Raw genomic sequence first — 14,616 nt, 5'->3', positions numbered from 1 at the left:
AGGGATGTAGTGTCCTGCTGGACACGTTCTAGTGTTCCACCCACACTGTACACCCGCCCCTCACAGGCGTCACCGGTCAGGTGACCCTGCTAATGAAAGGGGCCATGGGCCAGTTCCAGTACCCTAAAATTGTCTCCATGTGGTCATTGCTACACCACAAGGGCCTAGCGGCCCGAGACACTAGAGGGGGGGTAGCTTAATCCCATATCTATGCCCTTGGGTTGCTTCATTTTGTCTAATTTCTACAGTCTGGGATTCTAGGGCCAGTAGATATAAAAGAGGGGATAATGGGTAGCCTGCCTGCTACCCTTGCGAATTGAACAGATGTCGGATAGAAAGCAGGGCACAAGTCGGGGGCACACGCGGGTGGACGGCGTCCACCCACGATTTTCACATGGTGAACGCTGTCCACCCTGCCAAGAAGTTGGGCCCCATTGAATAATGTGCTGAACTAGTCCAGGTGTCATTTCCAAATGCAAGTACACTTTCAGCAGCGTCTGCACGTTGTCTGCCTTCCATCTGCAACAAGATGCAGGTGGGGACGGGTCTCTTATTTTAGACTCCTGCTGGGCCCATAACAAAGGTCAAATTTGAGGGGTCATCAGGCCTCCTTTTGTTGGAATCTCTCGGCTGGGAGCAGTCAGGAGCCTCACACCTGATGTAAATGAAGCCGAGGGGAAACAAAGGCTCACAACTTGTTAGCATTGAACACATACTTAAGAAAGGCAGCTTTTCACTTTGTTCAGTCCCTGTTTAGGATATATGTATGCACTGTAAGACTATCGGATGTGTTCGTCTTTCCCAGTATTTACACCAAACACATTGCATTTATTTAGAGCTTGCTTACCCAGAGGAGGTATTTAAATAACTAAAGTACCACTATTTTTTCTTGTATAGCCTACAGGGTATCTGAGTGCTTACATCAGACGTGCATATTCCATTTACAATAAATTATATAAGTTTGTAAATGAATGTACAGGATGTGTTACATAAAACTGGGGAATTGTAAGGTGTAGAAGTCGCATATCATCTTCCATACCTCACTGTGGTATTATCCTCGCAATGCGCTCAAACGTACACATGATAGACCTGCTAAACATACATGTGAGGGCTAAGGATCTGATGCAACTAATTGTGATGCCACTTCCTGTGAAGTCGTGGCTTGTGATGTCACTTTTGGTGATGTCAATTCCTGTGATGTCACGCGCCATGATGTCACTTGCAAACTGCGTAACTAGGTGAGTCCCCCCACTTCTTTATTTAGGACTTGGGCCCTGATAGCCAGCCCCACAATCTGTTGTGCTGTGGGATCTTTAGGCCGCCATTTGGAATACAATGTAATTTCCCCATGTCTTTCCCCTGTCTCCATTGCAGGGATCGCTGGCCCAGCGTGCTGCTGGCATTCTGACGTCAAGCTGTATTGCTTTTTTAGGCACACTGTTGTGCCAACAATAGTTTGCGTTCTAGCACCCTCGTGCCAGTAGTGACTCCAGTGTGGGTTTTCCGCAAACACAACAGGCCGTGAGTCACAGGCAGACCTTGACATTGCCGCGCTATTGTTAGTGAGTGTGCGTGCATCCAGCGCGCTGGACTCTTGCACCGACAAAAAGAGAGCACATTGTACGTGTACTCTATGCATCTCGCAGTAATTCGTCAATTCTGCACATTCAAACAGCTCTAAGCTTTTTTGCATTGTGCATTAAGAACATTAACAGCTACAACAAAAGCCAAGCTTTTCCATGTGAACTTTACTTATTCGCTCGTCGACGCGTGTAAACATGAGCTCTTTCGAGTCTGCGCCGGCGCTGCCTCAGACAGTCCGCTTGATACTGGTCTAGTTTCCATTTTAGCGAGTGACTACGTTTTCCTTTTCAAGACTACGAAGGAGCTTTTTAACTTGGTGAGGGCTTTAAGTGGGATGAAAAAAGTGGGCGGTCTCTAAAGGGGCGTGGTCCTTGTAATTAAGGGTGTGGCTTGAATACATAAATGAAACTTCTTTGATTCCCATAGTTTGCCACTCGACCAGTATTTTGGTGCCTCTGAGCTTCCGTGTTATTGCAGGTAAATATGTAATACAACTGACATACACCTAAAACGAGGCAGGACTATTGGCTTTGCCAGTGGTTGTCAACTGTTTATGATAGAGGAGTAACAACAATGATTTTGTAGTAAATAATAATGAAAATGTTTAAATTCTGAAATTGAGATTGTGAGTTTACCATTACTTGAGGCCTGTGGAAGGGGTAGTGGTTTAAGTGTGTCTCAGTCACTCCTCCTGTTCGGTGCAATCCGTTAGACAGTTTTGTCCTTTCTAGCAGCACATCGCCTGCAACTATATATCTTACACTTAGGACCACTGGAATTATGAGAGTGTGCGGCTGCAGCGTTTTCAGAATAATGGCTGTGTTTGCCACATAATTCTTCATCTGCTGCATAATCTGTCGTTTCCAGCAAAAAACAAAATTTAGTTTCCGGTTCACACAGATCAAAAGGTGCTAAATTTGCAGTAACGCGGGTTGTCATGCAGTGGAAGGCCCTTGCAAACTGGTCACCTTTCTGTTGCTTATTTCTTGCATCGAAAGTGTTAATGTGTAACAGCCAAAATGATGGGGTAGCAGTAACGCACAATGTGGTGCATAATTTAGTCAATCCTGCTGGATAATTTGGCCCTATCCTGTTGCATAATTCCCGTGGCCCTACTTACCACATTTCTTTCTTAAACGTTCTGCTTTTGCTCTCTCCTGAATGCACTACTTCGTATCTCCCTCACTTCAACACCCCTAAACACACATTGAACCCACTCGCCTGTAAGTGCTGCATTTTCTTTTACTTTTGCTTTATCTATACTTTGACAATTGTGTGCCTCCTTCACACACATTTGCATAGACTGAAAAATTTCCTAGCTATCGTAACGGAAATTTTCAATTCTATTTAAGGACTCGGAGGCGAGGATTATGCTATTCTTTCTACGCGTTATTAATAGCAGCCATTCAAAGAAACTTAACTACTACCATTCCCATGAACCATAGAAAATTAGGGAATAACAAAGTTTGAACAATAGAGAGTGTCCCAGTATAGAGTGTCTGTGTGAGTCCACCAATCACAGGGCTCCACGGCAATCATAGTCCTCTATCATCTTTCATTCCCCCTCTTTCGTCGCTCGAAGTCAGCCAAATGGACCATCTCAAGAATCTTGTTTATTGGAATCCCCTGTCGGAAACAAAGAACAGAATCAGGCGACAGCATGGGCTGCGGGTTACCCTGCAGGGGGAAAGCAAAACTGCCATCACAGAACATCATGCAACAGCAAACAGAATGAAGGAGATAAAAAACCTTACTTACTCAGATACGAGGGCGGGAAGACACAAGCATTGTACCCTGGGTGGGATAATCCTCGCCTCAGAGTCCTTAATCGAATTGAAACTTTCCGTTACGCTAGCTAGGAAATTTTTCATTCTATGTCGGGGCCGGAGGCGAGGATTATGCTCGTTTAAAGCTTACTGACCACCAAATGAGCCACATCAATCACCGGTTTAAAGTAAAACCACTTGAAAGTGGAGTCTGAAGACCAGTCTGCAGCGTTCAGAATGTCTTCCAGACGAGCTCCCAGGGCAAATGCTTTAGAGGCCATAGCCCCTCTAGTAGAGTGAGACCCAAAGGCCCTAAGGTCAATACCTGTTTTCTGCATCACCCACCTCACCCAGCGGGCGATGGTGGGGGAGGACACCGCTTTGTGAGGTTTGCGAAGTGCAATAAGCAGCTGCCTTTCATCAGGAGGTCGAAACTCCTCTGACATTTCCTTGTAGGCCTTGAGGCATGAAACCACGCAAAGCTTCGGGGAGTCCAGGAAAGCGGGATAGGAGATGGACGTCGTTCCACATTTAGTGCGACGTCGAACTGTAAAGGTAAAAATCGTGCTGGTGATATCCAGGGCTCTAACATCGGAAACCCTTCTACAAGAAATAAGACAGAGAAGCATGGCCAGTTTGGCCGAGAGCTCCTTCCGATAAAGAAACCTGTTCGGTTGCCAGGATAAAAACAGGTTCAAAATCAGATTAACATCCCAGAGCTGTGAGTAACGAGACTCAGAGGGAAGCGAGAGGCGAATGCCCAGAAGAAAGCGACACACCAAAGGGTGTTCGCCCACTGGAGAACCATCCACAGGGATGTGCCCCGCTGAAATGGCGGAACGGAAAGTGTTAACCGTTCTGTAAGCCAGGCCATTCTCCGCTAGAGAAGCCAAAAAATTCAAAATAGAGGTCCCATTTGTTGCCACGGGATTGAGACTCCGTCGCACACACCAACACCACCACCTCCTCCAGGTGGACTGATATCGTTTGAGGGTACTGTCCGCCCAGGCCTTGGACATGAAGTTCTGAGCCGCTCCCAAAAGTCCTGGGACCGCCCATCATCCCCTGTAATCCTCCACGCCATCAAGGCTAAGGAGCCCTGGACGATCAACGGATGAGGAACATTGTCTGGACTGAAAAGGAGGGTTGGAAAACAGGGGAGTGGGATTGGAGAATCTCAAAGTTCCAGAAGAACCGGAAACCAAACTTCAGACCTCCAAATCGGCGAAACGAGGACTGTGTCTGCCTTCTGACGCCGGACCTGAGCCGAGACTCTGGTCAGAATAGCGAACGGGGGAAACGCATATCCTGTTTCGGACCGCCAGTCCTGAAGAAACGTGTCCGTCTGCGCCGCCAGGGGATCCGGCCTCCAGCTGTAGTACCGGGGAAGCTGGTGGTTCAAACAGGAGGCAAACAGATCCACTGAGAATGGACCCCAGATGCTCTGGAGGTCCGCAGAGACTCCCGAATGTAGCTTCCAGAGACTCTCTCATCGTGAAAATTGCGAGAGTGGAAGTCTGCCACCTCGTTGTCCTGACCCGGATGGTATTCCGCAGTCACGGAAATGTGACGGTCCAGGCAGTACTGCCAGAGATTCGCCGCCAGGTTCGAGAGCGCTCTGGACTGCGTACCACCCAGATGGTTGATGTAGCGGACGGCCGACACGTTGTCCATCTTAAGGAGGACACAGGACTGAATAGAGTCCCTGGTCCAAGACTGGATCGCGAACGACCCGGCCAACAGCCCGAGACAGTTGATATGCAACTGTTGTTCTTGTTGAGACCACACACCGCCTGTGGTAAACTCGTCACACATGGCGCCCCAGCCGGACCTGCTGGCGTCTGACTCGAAAATCGCCCGCTCATTCCAGGCCTCCATATTGGCGAGCCACCACTGTAGTTCCTCTCTGGTTCTGCTGAGAGTGTTACCTTCTGGGAGTAGGTTAACCCTTTGCGCAAATGATGGGCTTTGAGATGTTGGAGCACTCTGTAATGGAGCGGGCCCGGGAAGATTGCCTGGATCGAGGTCGAGAGGAGACCCACAATCCGGGCTAGCAGACTTAGGGAGATTTGGGGCTGAACGAGCGCCCTCCGGAGCTTGTGGCGTATCTTCGCTATTTTCCGGAACGCTGAGGGTACAATCCACTGAATCTATGGAAAACCCCAGGAAGACCACAGACTGAGCCGGAATGAGAGTTGATTTCGCCTCTTTTATCACAAATCCCAAACTCTGGAGGAGATCGACCGCCCTTTGGAGCTGGCCCGCTAGGGCTTGGGGACACTGAGCCATCAAGAGGAGATTGTCCAGGTAAACAATAAGCCTCAAACCCGACGTCATCAGATGCTCGATCACCGGGCGCAGGACCTTGGTGAAGCACCAAGGGGCTGAAGACAGGCTGAAAGGGAGCGTTGTAAACTCGTACAGCCTGTCCTACCAGGAAAACTGAAGGAACCGCCGGTAAGGGGCAAAAATAGGGATGGCCAAGTAAGCATCTTTGAGATCGAGACAGGCCATCCAGTAGTTTGGCCGGAGCAAGTTGAAAAGAAGATGGATTCCTTCCCATCTTGAAATGGCGGTAAACCAGCCATTCATTGAACTCTCACAAGTTGAAAGCAGGCGGCAGGCTCCGACACGGCGAGCAGACTCCAAGATATCAGCACAAAATGTGCGGAATCTCTGGAATGCTTGCCGCATCACAGGCACGATGCGCCCTCTAGCGGCCGGAGGATTGCCACAAGCCTGAAACCAAGCCGCTAGGGAGGGCGCTCCCACGGCCGAACGCGAGTCTGCCAAGGCGCGGCTGATGTGCGGTGAAAGGAACAAACTCTGCTTTAAGTAATAAAAGAACAAGAAACTCTTCACACCAGATGGTCAGCGGCCGACAGCCGTGCTGCCTGACCGAAATATCAATCGCGTCACAATATCTGAAAGCGCTCAATAAAGCAGATAACAAGCAGACAGCAAAACACGCAATTACAATACATTGGAATTCAATACACCTGATAACATAAGCACCAGACAGTCAACAGTGAAACATGAAGAGACAAAAAACCACGACTTAACTTGGCTGCAAGCAGCGAAGAAAGAGGAGGAATGAAAGATGAGAGAGGACCATGATTGCCGTGTAGCCCTGTGATTGGTGGACTCACGCAGACCCTCTATACTGGGACACACTCTATTGTTCAAACTTTGTTATTCCCTAATTCACTATGGTTCATGGGAATGTAGTTAAGTTTCTTTGAATGGCTGCTATTAATAAAGTGTGGAAAGAATAGTATAATCCTCACCTCCGGTCCTGACATAGCATCCCAATTGCAACTGGAATACTTGGCCATTGCTCTGTGCCGTCTGCGTAGAGGCCAAGGACTGGAGAAACATGGATTTTGAACATCGTTTTGACCCACTGACGGCCACTGTGAGAACCTCGCACTGCATTCAGCCTCAACTCCATAGCACACAATTGTGGCCTTCAATACACACCTGGAGGAGGCTGAGTTCAAAGTATTGCACTATGGAAGAGTAATATTCTACAGAAAAAAAAATACATAAACGCAACAGCCTGGAAATGGCTAACGTTATTAGGGACTGCAAGATTAAGTTAAACTTCAAATGTAAATACGATCTAAATTACTGACCTGCATTACCTTAATGTTTCATTGTTCAGAAATCGATCATTGTCTTTATCAGTAAATAAAAGTGATCAATATAGGGGACCCGTTTCAATTTCTGCTTTTAATTACTACCGCGTCTCAAACACGGATGGACCCAGCCCACTTATAGCCCTGAGCCTGACACTTGTGTAATTCTTTGAGTAGAATTCGCTGCCGCTGTATACTGGTTTTCGTTGGTGGAAACCTTTAACTCCATTACCAATACCTGCCACTGATGTTCATTTTTCAAACCCTACAAGGATATGCTGAAACAGCCCACCTGATTTTGTGGGGAGTCACAAGATTGAAAGTGCTAATCGACTCGACTATGAAGAGCACATTTTAGGTAAATGTGTTTTCATGTTCCACAAGCACTGCACCGCTTCACCTTTTCCAATTTTGGTAAACCTGTCTTGTAAATATAATTATCTTATGTGATATCTTAAACAATACATGCTTCATCAAGAGTGAAAAACTGAAAATCAGTATGTACTTTGCTTTCATTAAATAGACATGGAGAGAACGTTTTTATGCCTCCCTGCTAAGGTATAATGATCTACTAGACATATCCGAAAGAAAATATAGTTCTATATAATTATATTAGAAGCCCAGACTCTGAGGAAAACCAGATCACCCTAGTATTGAACCATTGTGAGTGATGTTAACTGAGCTCACAGCATTTCTTTAGGGCGCTCTCTATCATAATAGTAGAGAATTTAAGAAGTTTGAACAGATTATACATTTGTACTCTAATTTTGTCTTTAGTGCCTGGCAGTCTTGTTATAGAAGCTCCATACTCTGGTACTGTAACCTAGCAGCCAAAGGATTTGTGCAGTAGGGGCTTGGGCCTACATGTCCAGTGGACACAAACATGTACATTGTCCTTGAATCCAAACAATATCTCCTGGATGTTGGGCGAAACCAACATTCCTATAGGACCTATATTTATATCATAATTCAATTCCTCACACTACAAATCTCCAAATAGGGCTTCTGTTTTCAGAAAAAAATGCCTTCAGGTCCCAAATGATCCCTATCACCTGTTGGGTCCCCCAGGGTTCTCTACGGTCTCCTGCAATCTTCAGCCTCTACAAGAAGTCGCATTGTGCTCTGCCATTACACAGTTGATAAGCAACAGTACTTGAAAGTCTCCTCTGACACCTAGTGCCTCTAACTGGTGCCTGTTATCCAGACCTGGATGTCCAGCGCCTACCTGAAGCTCAACCCAACCAAGACAGAATTCCTATTATTTGCAAAGAACAAAAAAATAGTATAAACCTGGCCCAATTACATGAACCTGATGGCTCTGGACCCCAACTTTCTCCAAATGCCAAGACGCTTGGCTGCAACCTAGGCACCAACTGCACCCTCAAGGAGTAAATTTCCCAAAAACACAAAGCCAGCCTTGTACCAGCTCTCTCTCTTCTAAAGAAAGTGAAACCATTTGTTCCAAAATGCGGTTTCACAACTGCTGTTCAAGCCTTCAGACTCCTGCATCTTGATGGTGATAAAGCTTTGCTCGATGGCCTCCCAGACTTCACGCTGGCCCTGCTTAAGGGCATCCTGCATGTCTCCTCCATGGCCTGATGGAATATGGCCACCTCACCTCCATCCTGATGGAATTCCACTGACTCCCCTTGCCAGCCAGCATCATTTTCAAAACTAGGTGCATCATTTATGAAGTTATCGCGACCAGCATCCCTGCTTATCTTGCAGACAAACTCTCAATCTCTAGCGATTGGCAGCACAGCCAGGACACCATCTAACTACAGACAAAGTGTAAAAAAGAAAAAGCAAAACAGCAGGCCTTTTCCATGCAGCATCCGAGATAGGGAATTTCATCCCATATCCATCTAGACTACCAAAACGCTGTTCCAATTCACGAAGGAGTTGAAGACCTCTTTAATGAACACTGTATCCCAGCTCATTAACAACGCACAGTACACCTACCTCTCCTATCACTTGTTGACTTGATTGCTCAAATTTGTCCACGTACAGTGCTCTGATACCTTCTGGTTAGGTTTGTGTTATAGAAATTCCATATACATACAAACCTACATTTTCACGCTGGTGGGCACACAACATCCCTTGCATCCAGGGCCCTGCCATATATGCAACAAAGACCCTCCTTTCTAGAGAAAATGCTATAGTTGTCTGGCATTGACAAAGCACTTACCCCGCTCGCTTCCAATACTTTTATATGTGCTATGTCAACAGGAGAAAATGGAGTTCTGAAATAGGCTGGGTCTTGGATCTTTGATGTTTGGGGAGAGGTGTGAGGTTCTGGTGCAGCCGGGAAAGGTGTACTCCCTTATGAGGCCATATTGTGGAAAGGTATATATTGAAATTCTTTGTCGCAGCAGTCTTCTTTGGCATACTTGGTAAAATACATTTTGCCTCACTTCGCAACAGTTGCCATCAGAAAAAGACTAGTAACCAAAATAGACCTGCAATGTCCTTCTCATGTTGCACTAACCACACACAGCTAGTGAATCTGGCCTCCTGCAGAACTGTTGGGGGTGGGGGGAGGGAGTGGAACCATGGGGAAGAAGGGGCCTAAGGTCACACTTTTACTACCTGATCTATTACAGTGGCAAGTGCATTATTTATTTACAGGAAGAAGATTTCGCCACAGTATGGCCACCCTTGTGGGAAACATCCACCTACCTGTATGCCTGCACTTAAAAGCCTTGTATTTCTGATTTAGATTTTTTTTCTGTGTCCTTATTGAAAAGTAAACATATTTGTGTTATTTCTTACAGGCACTCACCTGGCAGTGTTCCTGCGACAAAAAGATGGCCCCACCGGAGGCACCCAGTTCCCAGAACACCGCCAATTCCGTATTTGACAAATTTATTTCGGCCAGAAGCTGTGAGGAGACACTTGGGACTTTCCAGGAGCTCTGCCAATGTCTGGGCCTGCAACCAGAAGCAGATGGACAACTCCAGTTCTACCAAAAGCTCAAATCCCGGCTAAACTACTGGAAGGCAAAAGCCTTGTGGACCAAGTTAGACAAAAAAGCTAGTCACATCGTCTACAACCAGGCCACGCCCTGTGCAAAGACGAGGGTAAGGAAGACAGGAGTTTGGGAGACAACCGCAGTCAAAACCAGGGTGGGATGGCGTAGGACTGGCAAGAAGCGACTGTGAAAATGCCAAAGATGATATAAGGGCAAAGCACATGCAGGGAGTGGTATAAACCATGGGAAATTGGATATGAGACAATATCAGAGTACAGAACCTATCTCGTAAGTGTTGTAACCAGAGCTGGTCTGTGTCAATATTTGCTTAAAGAGGGTCAAAGCAACCCAGTCTTTGGACAGTTGGAGAGCCAGGGTAAAGGGGAAATAGTGGACTGAATAAGGATTGTGTATTTAGTAAACAGTGTGGTTTGAATAAAGGAGCATAAAAAGGCTGGGCTCGCATTGGGGTGTAATGTTAGACTAATGAAGGGGGTGTCACAGCCAGGGCTCTTTGGAACAACTCAATGGAGTGGATGAACCTGGGGTAGAGGGAGTGAGTGTTGGCTTGAAAGAAGACCATTTAATTTGAACTTTTGAGTTAAGATACTGGTAAAATTGAAGTCTGGGTATAGAAACCGACACACACACTCCCCGTCCTGCAACCAACCCTTCCTGCAGGAGCTCCAGTGCTCACTTATAATAGAACCGATTCAGGGCTCGCCAACATGTTGGGATAGCGGTCTAACAATGCCCCTGGGATAAAAAATAATAAAGTGTCTCCCAAACTGATTCAGATGTATTCCTTGAGTCTAGTAGGGCTGCAGTCAGTTATTCCGTTGCCAAGATATTCCATAGTTATTCCTGCTGGTGAGGGTTCTTTTCTAGAAAACCATTCGTGGCAGCTGTCACTCAGATCACATTATCACTCTGTTACTTTTTGATTGGTGTAGCAAGGTGGGGGGGAGGGGTCAAAGGCCCAGTATTATAGAAAATAAGTTTGCGTGTAGCTGATATTCCAATATTTCTTTCATAGCTGCCAAGATTTCAACCCAAAAGATCTTAATTTGCAGGTAGTCCTACCAGGTATAGTTTGTGTCTCTGCATTCCACATCCCCTTCAGCACAGTGCAGGTGTCCCCTACGAGTAGCTCGTGAGCTGCTGCCAGCCCCTCCCCTGCTACCTATAAATAGCTCTCCAGTGTGCAAACCAACCTACTGAATTAGAAGCTGTTGCTTGGATGAATTAATATAAGTAAACAAAAATTGAAAAGCATGAAGAGAATGTATGCATTTTCAGAACTCATGAGCTGATGATTTTAGAAAAATTGTGAATTTCCAAAATATATTGGAGTAAGAAATCCTGCTCCGAGGGAGAGACTTATTACTTATCGTTTTACCTTGGTGCCGGGGCATTGCAGCTGTGGCTGTTATGTATAATGCACGGAGAGGCTTTCCACATTGACAACGCCTTTTTTTTTTAATTAAACCTTTTATTAATCCAAAACAAACGTAAATCAGAAGTTTAGCACATGGATCTGAGTCTCATTCTGGAAAAGAAGCACTACAAGATTGCATCATATACAGTCACATGGAATCCCATTGTCAGCGTCGAACACAATCATCGATAAGAGTTTGGCTTTGTACTATAGTCCTATGCCACAAGTATGCAGCTTCCAGCAACCGAATATTAAAATTTACATTAACATTACTCATCCCCATGTATACTGACATTCTCATTGTTGGAGAGGTTCGCCATTTGGAGCCTGTCCCGCTGCAGTTCAAGTGTTCGGGATAGGCAAATGTCACCTCTGTACTTATTCCACCCACCCCATTTACGATACCATTTCTTCGGGCAACCCCTGCTTTTAAAGACGTCTTTTTCAGCTATCATTGCTAGTTCCATATCTGCTGCCCAGTCGCGCACAGTAGGGGCAGCTCCCACCCTCCAGTGTTGCGCAACGTTTCGTTTAGCTATGATCCAACCCAGTGAGGCCCACATTTTCTCCTTTTGGGTGAGGTCAGTGGCATCCCAAATATTAAGAAGACAGAGCTATGGGGTGGCCTCCAAAGTCTTACCTCCCACCCTTTGCATTTGCATGGTAACATCATCCCAATATTTCCGTATCACGGGACAATCCCATATGACATGGAATGAGGTCCCTATGTTTGACAGTCTCTAAGGCACATCGGGTCATCTCTCCCACCTATTTTGGCCAGAATCACAGCGTCTAGGTACACACGGTGAAGTACTTTCAATTGGACCAGGTGTAGTCTCATAGGAGTCGCGACCTCCCTGGGAGAAGCCAGAGCGTCTCGCCAGTCATCATCTTCTAGGTCGCCTAGGTCAGCTTCCCAGTTGTGCCTAGGGCGTATCAAGGGGTCAGGGCGGTTGTTCAAAAGTTTTTTGTATGTGAGTGATGTGGCTTGTGCATGGGGTCAAGTATTAATCTATCTTCCAACGGCGAAGCCTCAGATATGGGATCATCCTTGGAAAGAGTCGTTCTAAGGGCATGACTTATTTGTAAGTAGCGGAAGGTTTCGGTCGGTGCAAGATGATGTTTTTGCTGGAGTTCTGTGAATGTAGTCAACCTCCCTGAGACCAACATGTCTCCCACAGTTGAGATGCCGATAAGGTCCCACTTGTCGAACCCTGAACAAGTGCTGAGGTGACCCAGGCGTTCTGATTCCCAGAGTGGTGTGGCTCGCATGATGGTATTGTGCCAGCCCATGTGTTTGTTAACGCTGTATGGAGAAAACGAAGATTCTACCATTAATCTAATCATCGGAGTGCGACGGTTTCTTCATTGATTGCATTGAGTGCCTTCTGGTATCCCCCCTACCCCATCAACCCCCGATCAGTGCGGAAGTTTGGATCATCGTGGGCCCCGTGAGCCCATTTGTTAACTGCGACCAATTGGGATGCTTGGTAATAAAGTTTAAAATCCGGTAGGGCGATGCCCCCATCATACTATCCCGCCGTTAGTTTTTTGGTTGCTATTCATGGGGCTTAGCCATCCCATAGTAGCGTACGCACGGTGCGTTCAATATTATTAAAGTATGTGTTTGGGATCTTGTCTGGAGCATTTTGCAAAGCGTGTAAAAAGCGCGGGAGCGCTAGCATATTTAAGAGAGCTACGCGTCCCTGGAGGGTGAGGGGGAGTGAGCGCCAGTGCCTGACGTCAGCTCAGAGACGCGTCGGGGGCTAGAGCAGATTCGACTCGTGAAACAGGACATGGTCGGTTGTGATATATAAGCCAAGGTAACAGAAGCCCCTCGGTGCCACAGGAATGTCATACCCTTGAGGGTTGAATGGTGGTGCCCCCACAGTACATAGAGCTGGGACTTAGCCCAGTTGATAGTGTAGCCTGAATGGGTGCCAAATATATGAAATATGTGCAGGACCTGTCGGAGTGACTGCGACGGTGAGGCTATATATCAAAGAATATTATCTGCGTAAAGTGAAATATGGTCCTCATGGCTCTCCGTCCACTTCAGGCTGCGGATAAGTGGGTCTCCCCTGATCCATACCGCGAGTGGCTCCAGTACCAAGGCGAAAAGCAGCGGCGAGAGGGGGCACCCCTGTGTGGTTCCTCTTCCCAATTGAAACGACCTGGAGGTGTGGTTGTTCACCACCAGCTGAGCGGTTGGGCAAGCATACAATAATTTGATCCAGTTAATGAATTTGGGCTCAAAGCCCATCCTCTCGTACAGCCAAGAGGAAGTCCCATTTGATGGGGTTGAGAGCCATTGTGGCATCTAATGCTAACAAAGCGGCGTCCTCTCTAATCGTCTGACGTCTACCTAGGACCCCGTGCAGTCGTCTTAAATTCAGGGCTGTATTCTGCCCAGGCATAAAGCCTGATTGGTCGGGATGTATCAGATCTGAGACAAGGGAGATAAGCCTGTTAGCCAGCAATTTGGCTAGTATTTTGGCTTCAACTGTTAGGAGTGTGATGGGACGGTAAGACTTGCACTCATCCGGCGGTTGGCCATGCTTATGGATCACCACTATGGAGGCCAGTCGGACATCTGGAGGCAGTAACCCTTTTTGGAGACATTCCGTATACATTTGTAATAAGTGGGGGGATATTTTGGATGCCATGGGCTTAAAAAATTCGATTGGATGTCTGTTGGGTCCCATAGCTTTGCCCAAGCGGACATTCTGTACAAATAAGATTGTAGAGCTGGACATGTAGGATCCATATTGTGTTAGAGTTCAAATGGAAGGCGGTTGACGCCAGAACAACCTGCGCCTATCGAGGCTCTGCCCAATAAGTCATGTTTGACCAAAGACCAGTCTCTTGCACTTTCAAACCACCGATCTCTATCCGACTGAACCCTGCGTCGCTGATTCACAGCCTGGCTGAGACCCCGGCCGCTAGCTTGACCTGCAGTTATTACCATTTTCGCCAGGACGTTTGCCAACAGTTCGCCAGCCGTCGAGCCAGTCCCATGCGTCCTCGGGTCTAGTGAAGAACCATACTTTCCCTTCAGATTCCAACTGCAGCTTAGCGGGGAGCAGCATGGCGTACTTGATTTCTTGGTCCCGCCTCGCACGCTTCATGTCCTGGAAGCTACGATGTTGTTTCTGGACCCGTAGGGTGAAGTCTGGAAAGAAGGTGACTTTGCTGTTGTTTATGGCCAGCAGCGGGGCC

The 14,616-nt window shown here is 47.0% G+C and overlaps 1 protein-coding gene across 3 annotated transcripts in view; it reads left to right on the top strand.

Moving 5' to 3' along the window:
* MICAL1 (microtubule associated monooxygenase, calponin and LIM domain containing 1) overlaps positions 1-14,616 on the top strand; it is a 398,198-nt gene that overhangs the window by 72,672 nt on the left and 310,910 nt on the right. For all 3 annotated transcript variants that reach the window (XM_085639238.1, XM_085639240.1, XM_085639239.1), the window contains exon 2: positions 9,763-10,068. In XM_085639238.1, the coding sequence (XP_085495364.1) occupies positions 9,796-10,068 (273 nt within the window). In that variant the 5' untranslated portion in view covers positions 9,763-9,795. The remainder of the gene's footprint in view (positions 1-9,762; positions 10,069-14,616) is intronic.

Source organism: Triturus cristatus, chromosome 12, assembly GCF_964204655.1.
Source record: "Triturus cristatus chromosome 12, aTriCri1.1, whole genome shotgun sequence".
In the NCBI taxonomy this organism is placed as follows: Eukaryota; Metazoa; Chordata; class Amphibia; order Caudata; family Salamandridae; genus Triturus; species Triturus cristatus.
Note: the sequence above shows the minus strand (reverse complement) of the source record. Positions and strands in the feature narration are given on the sequence as shown.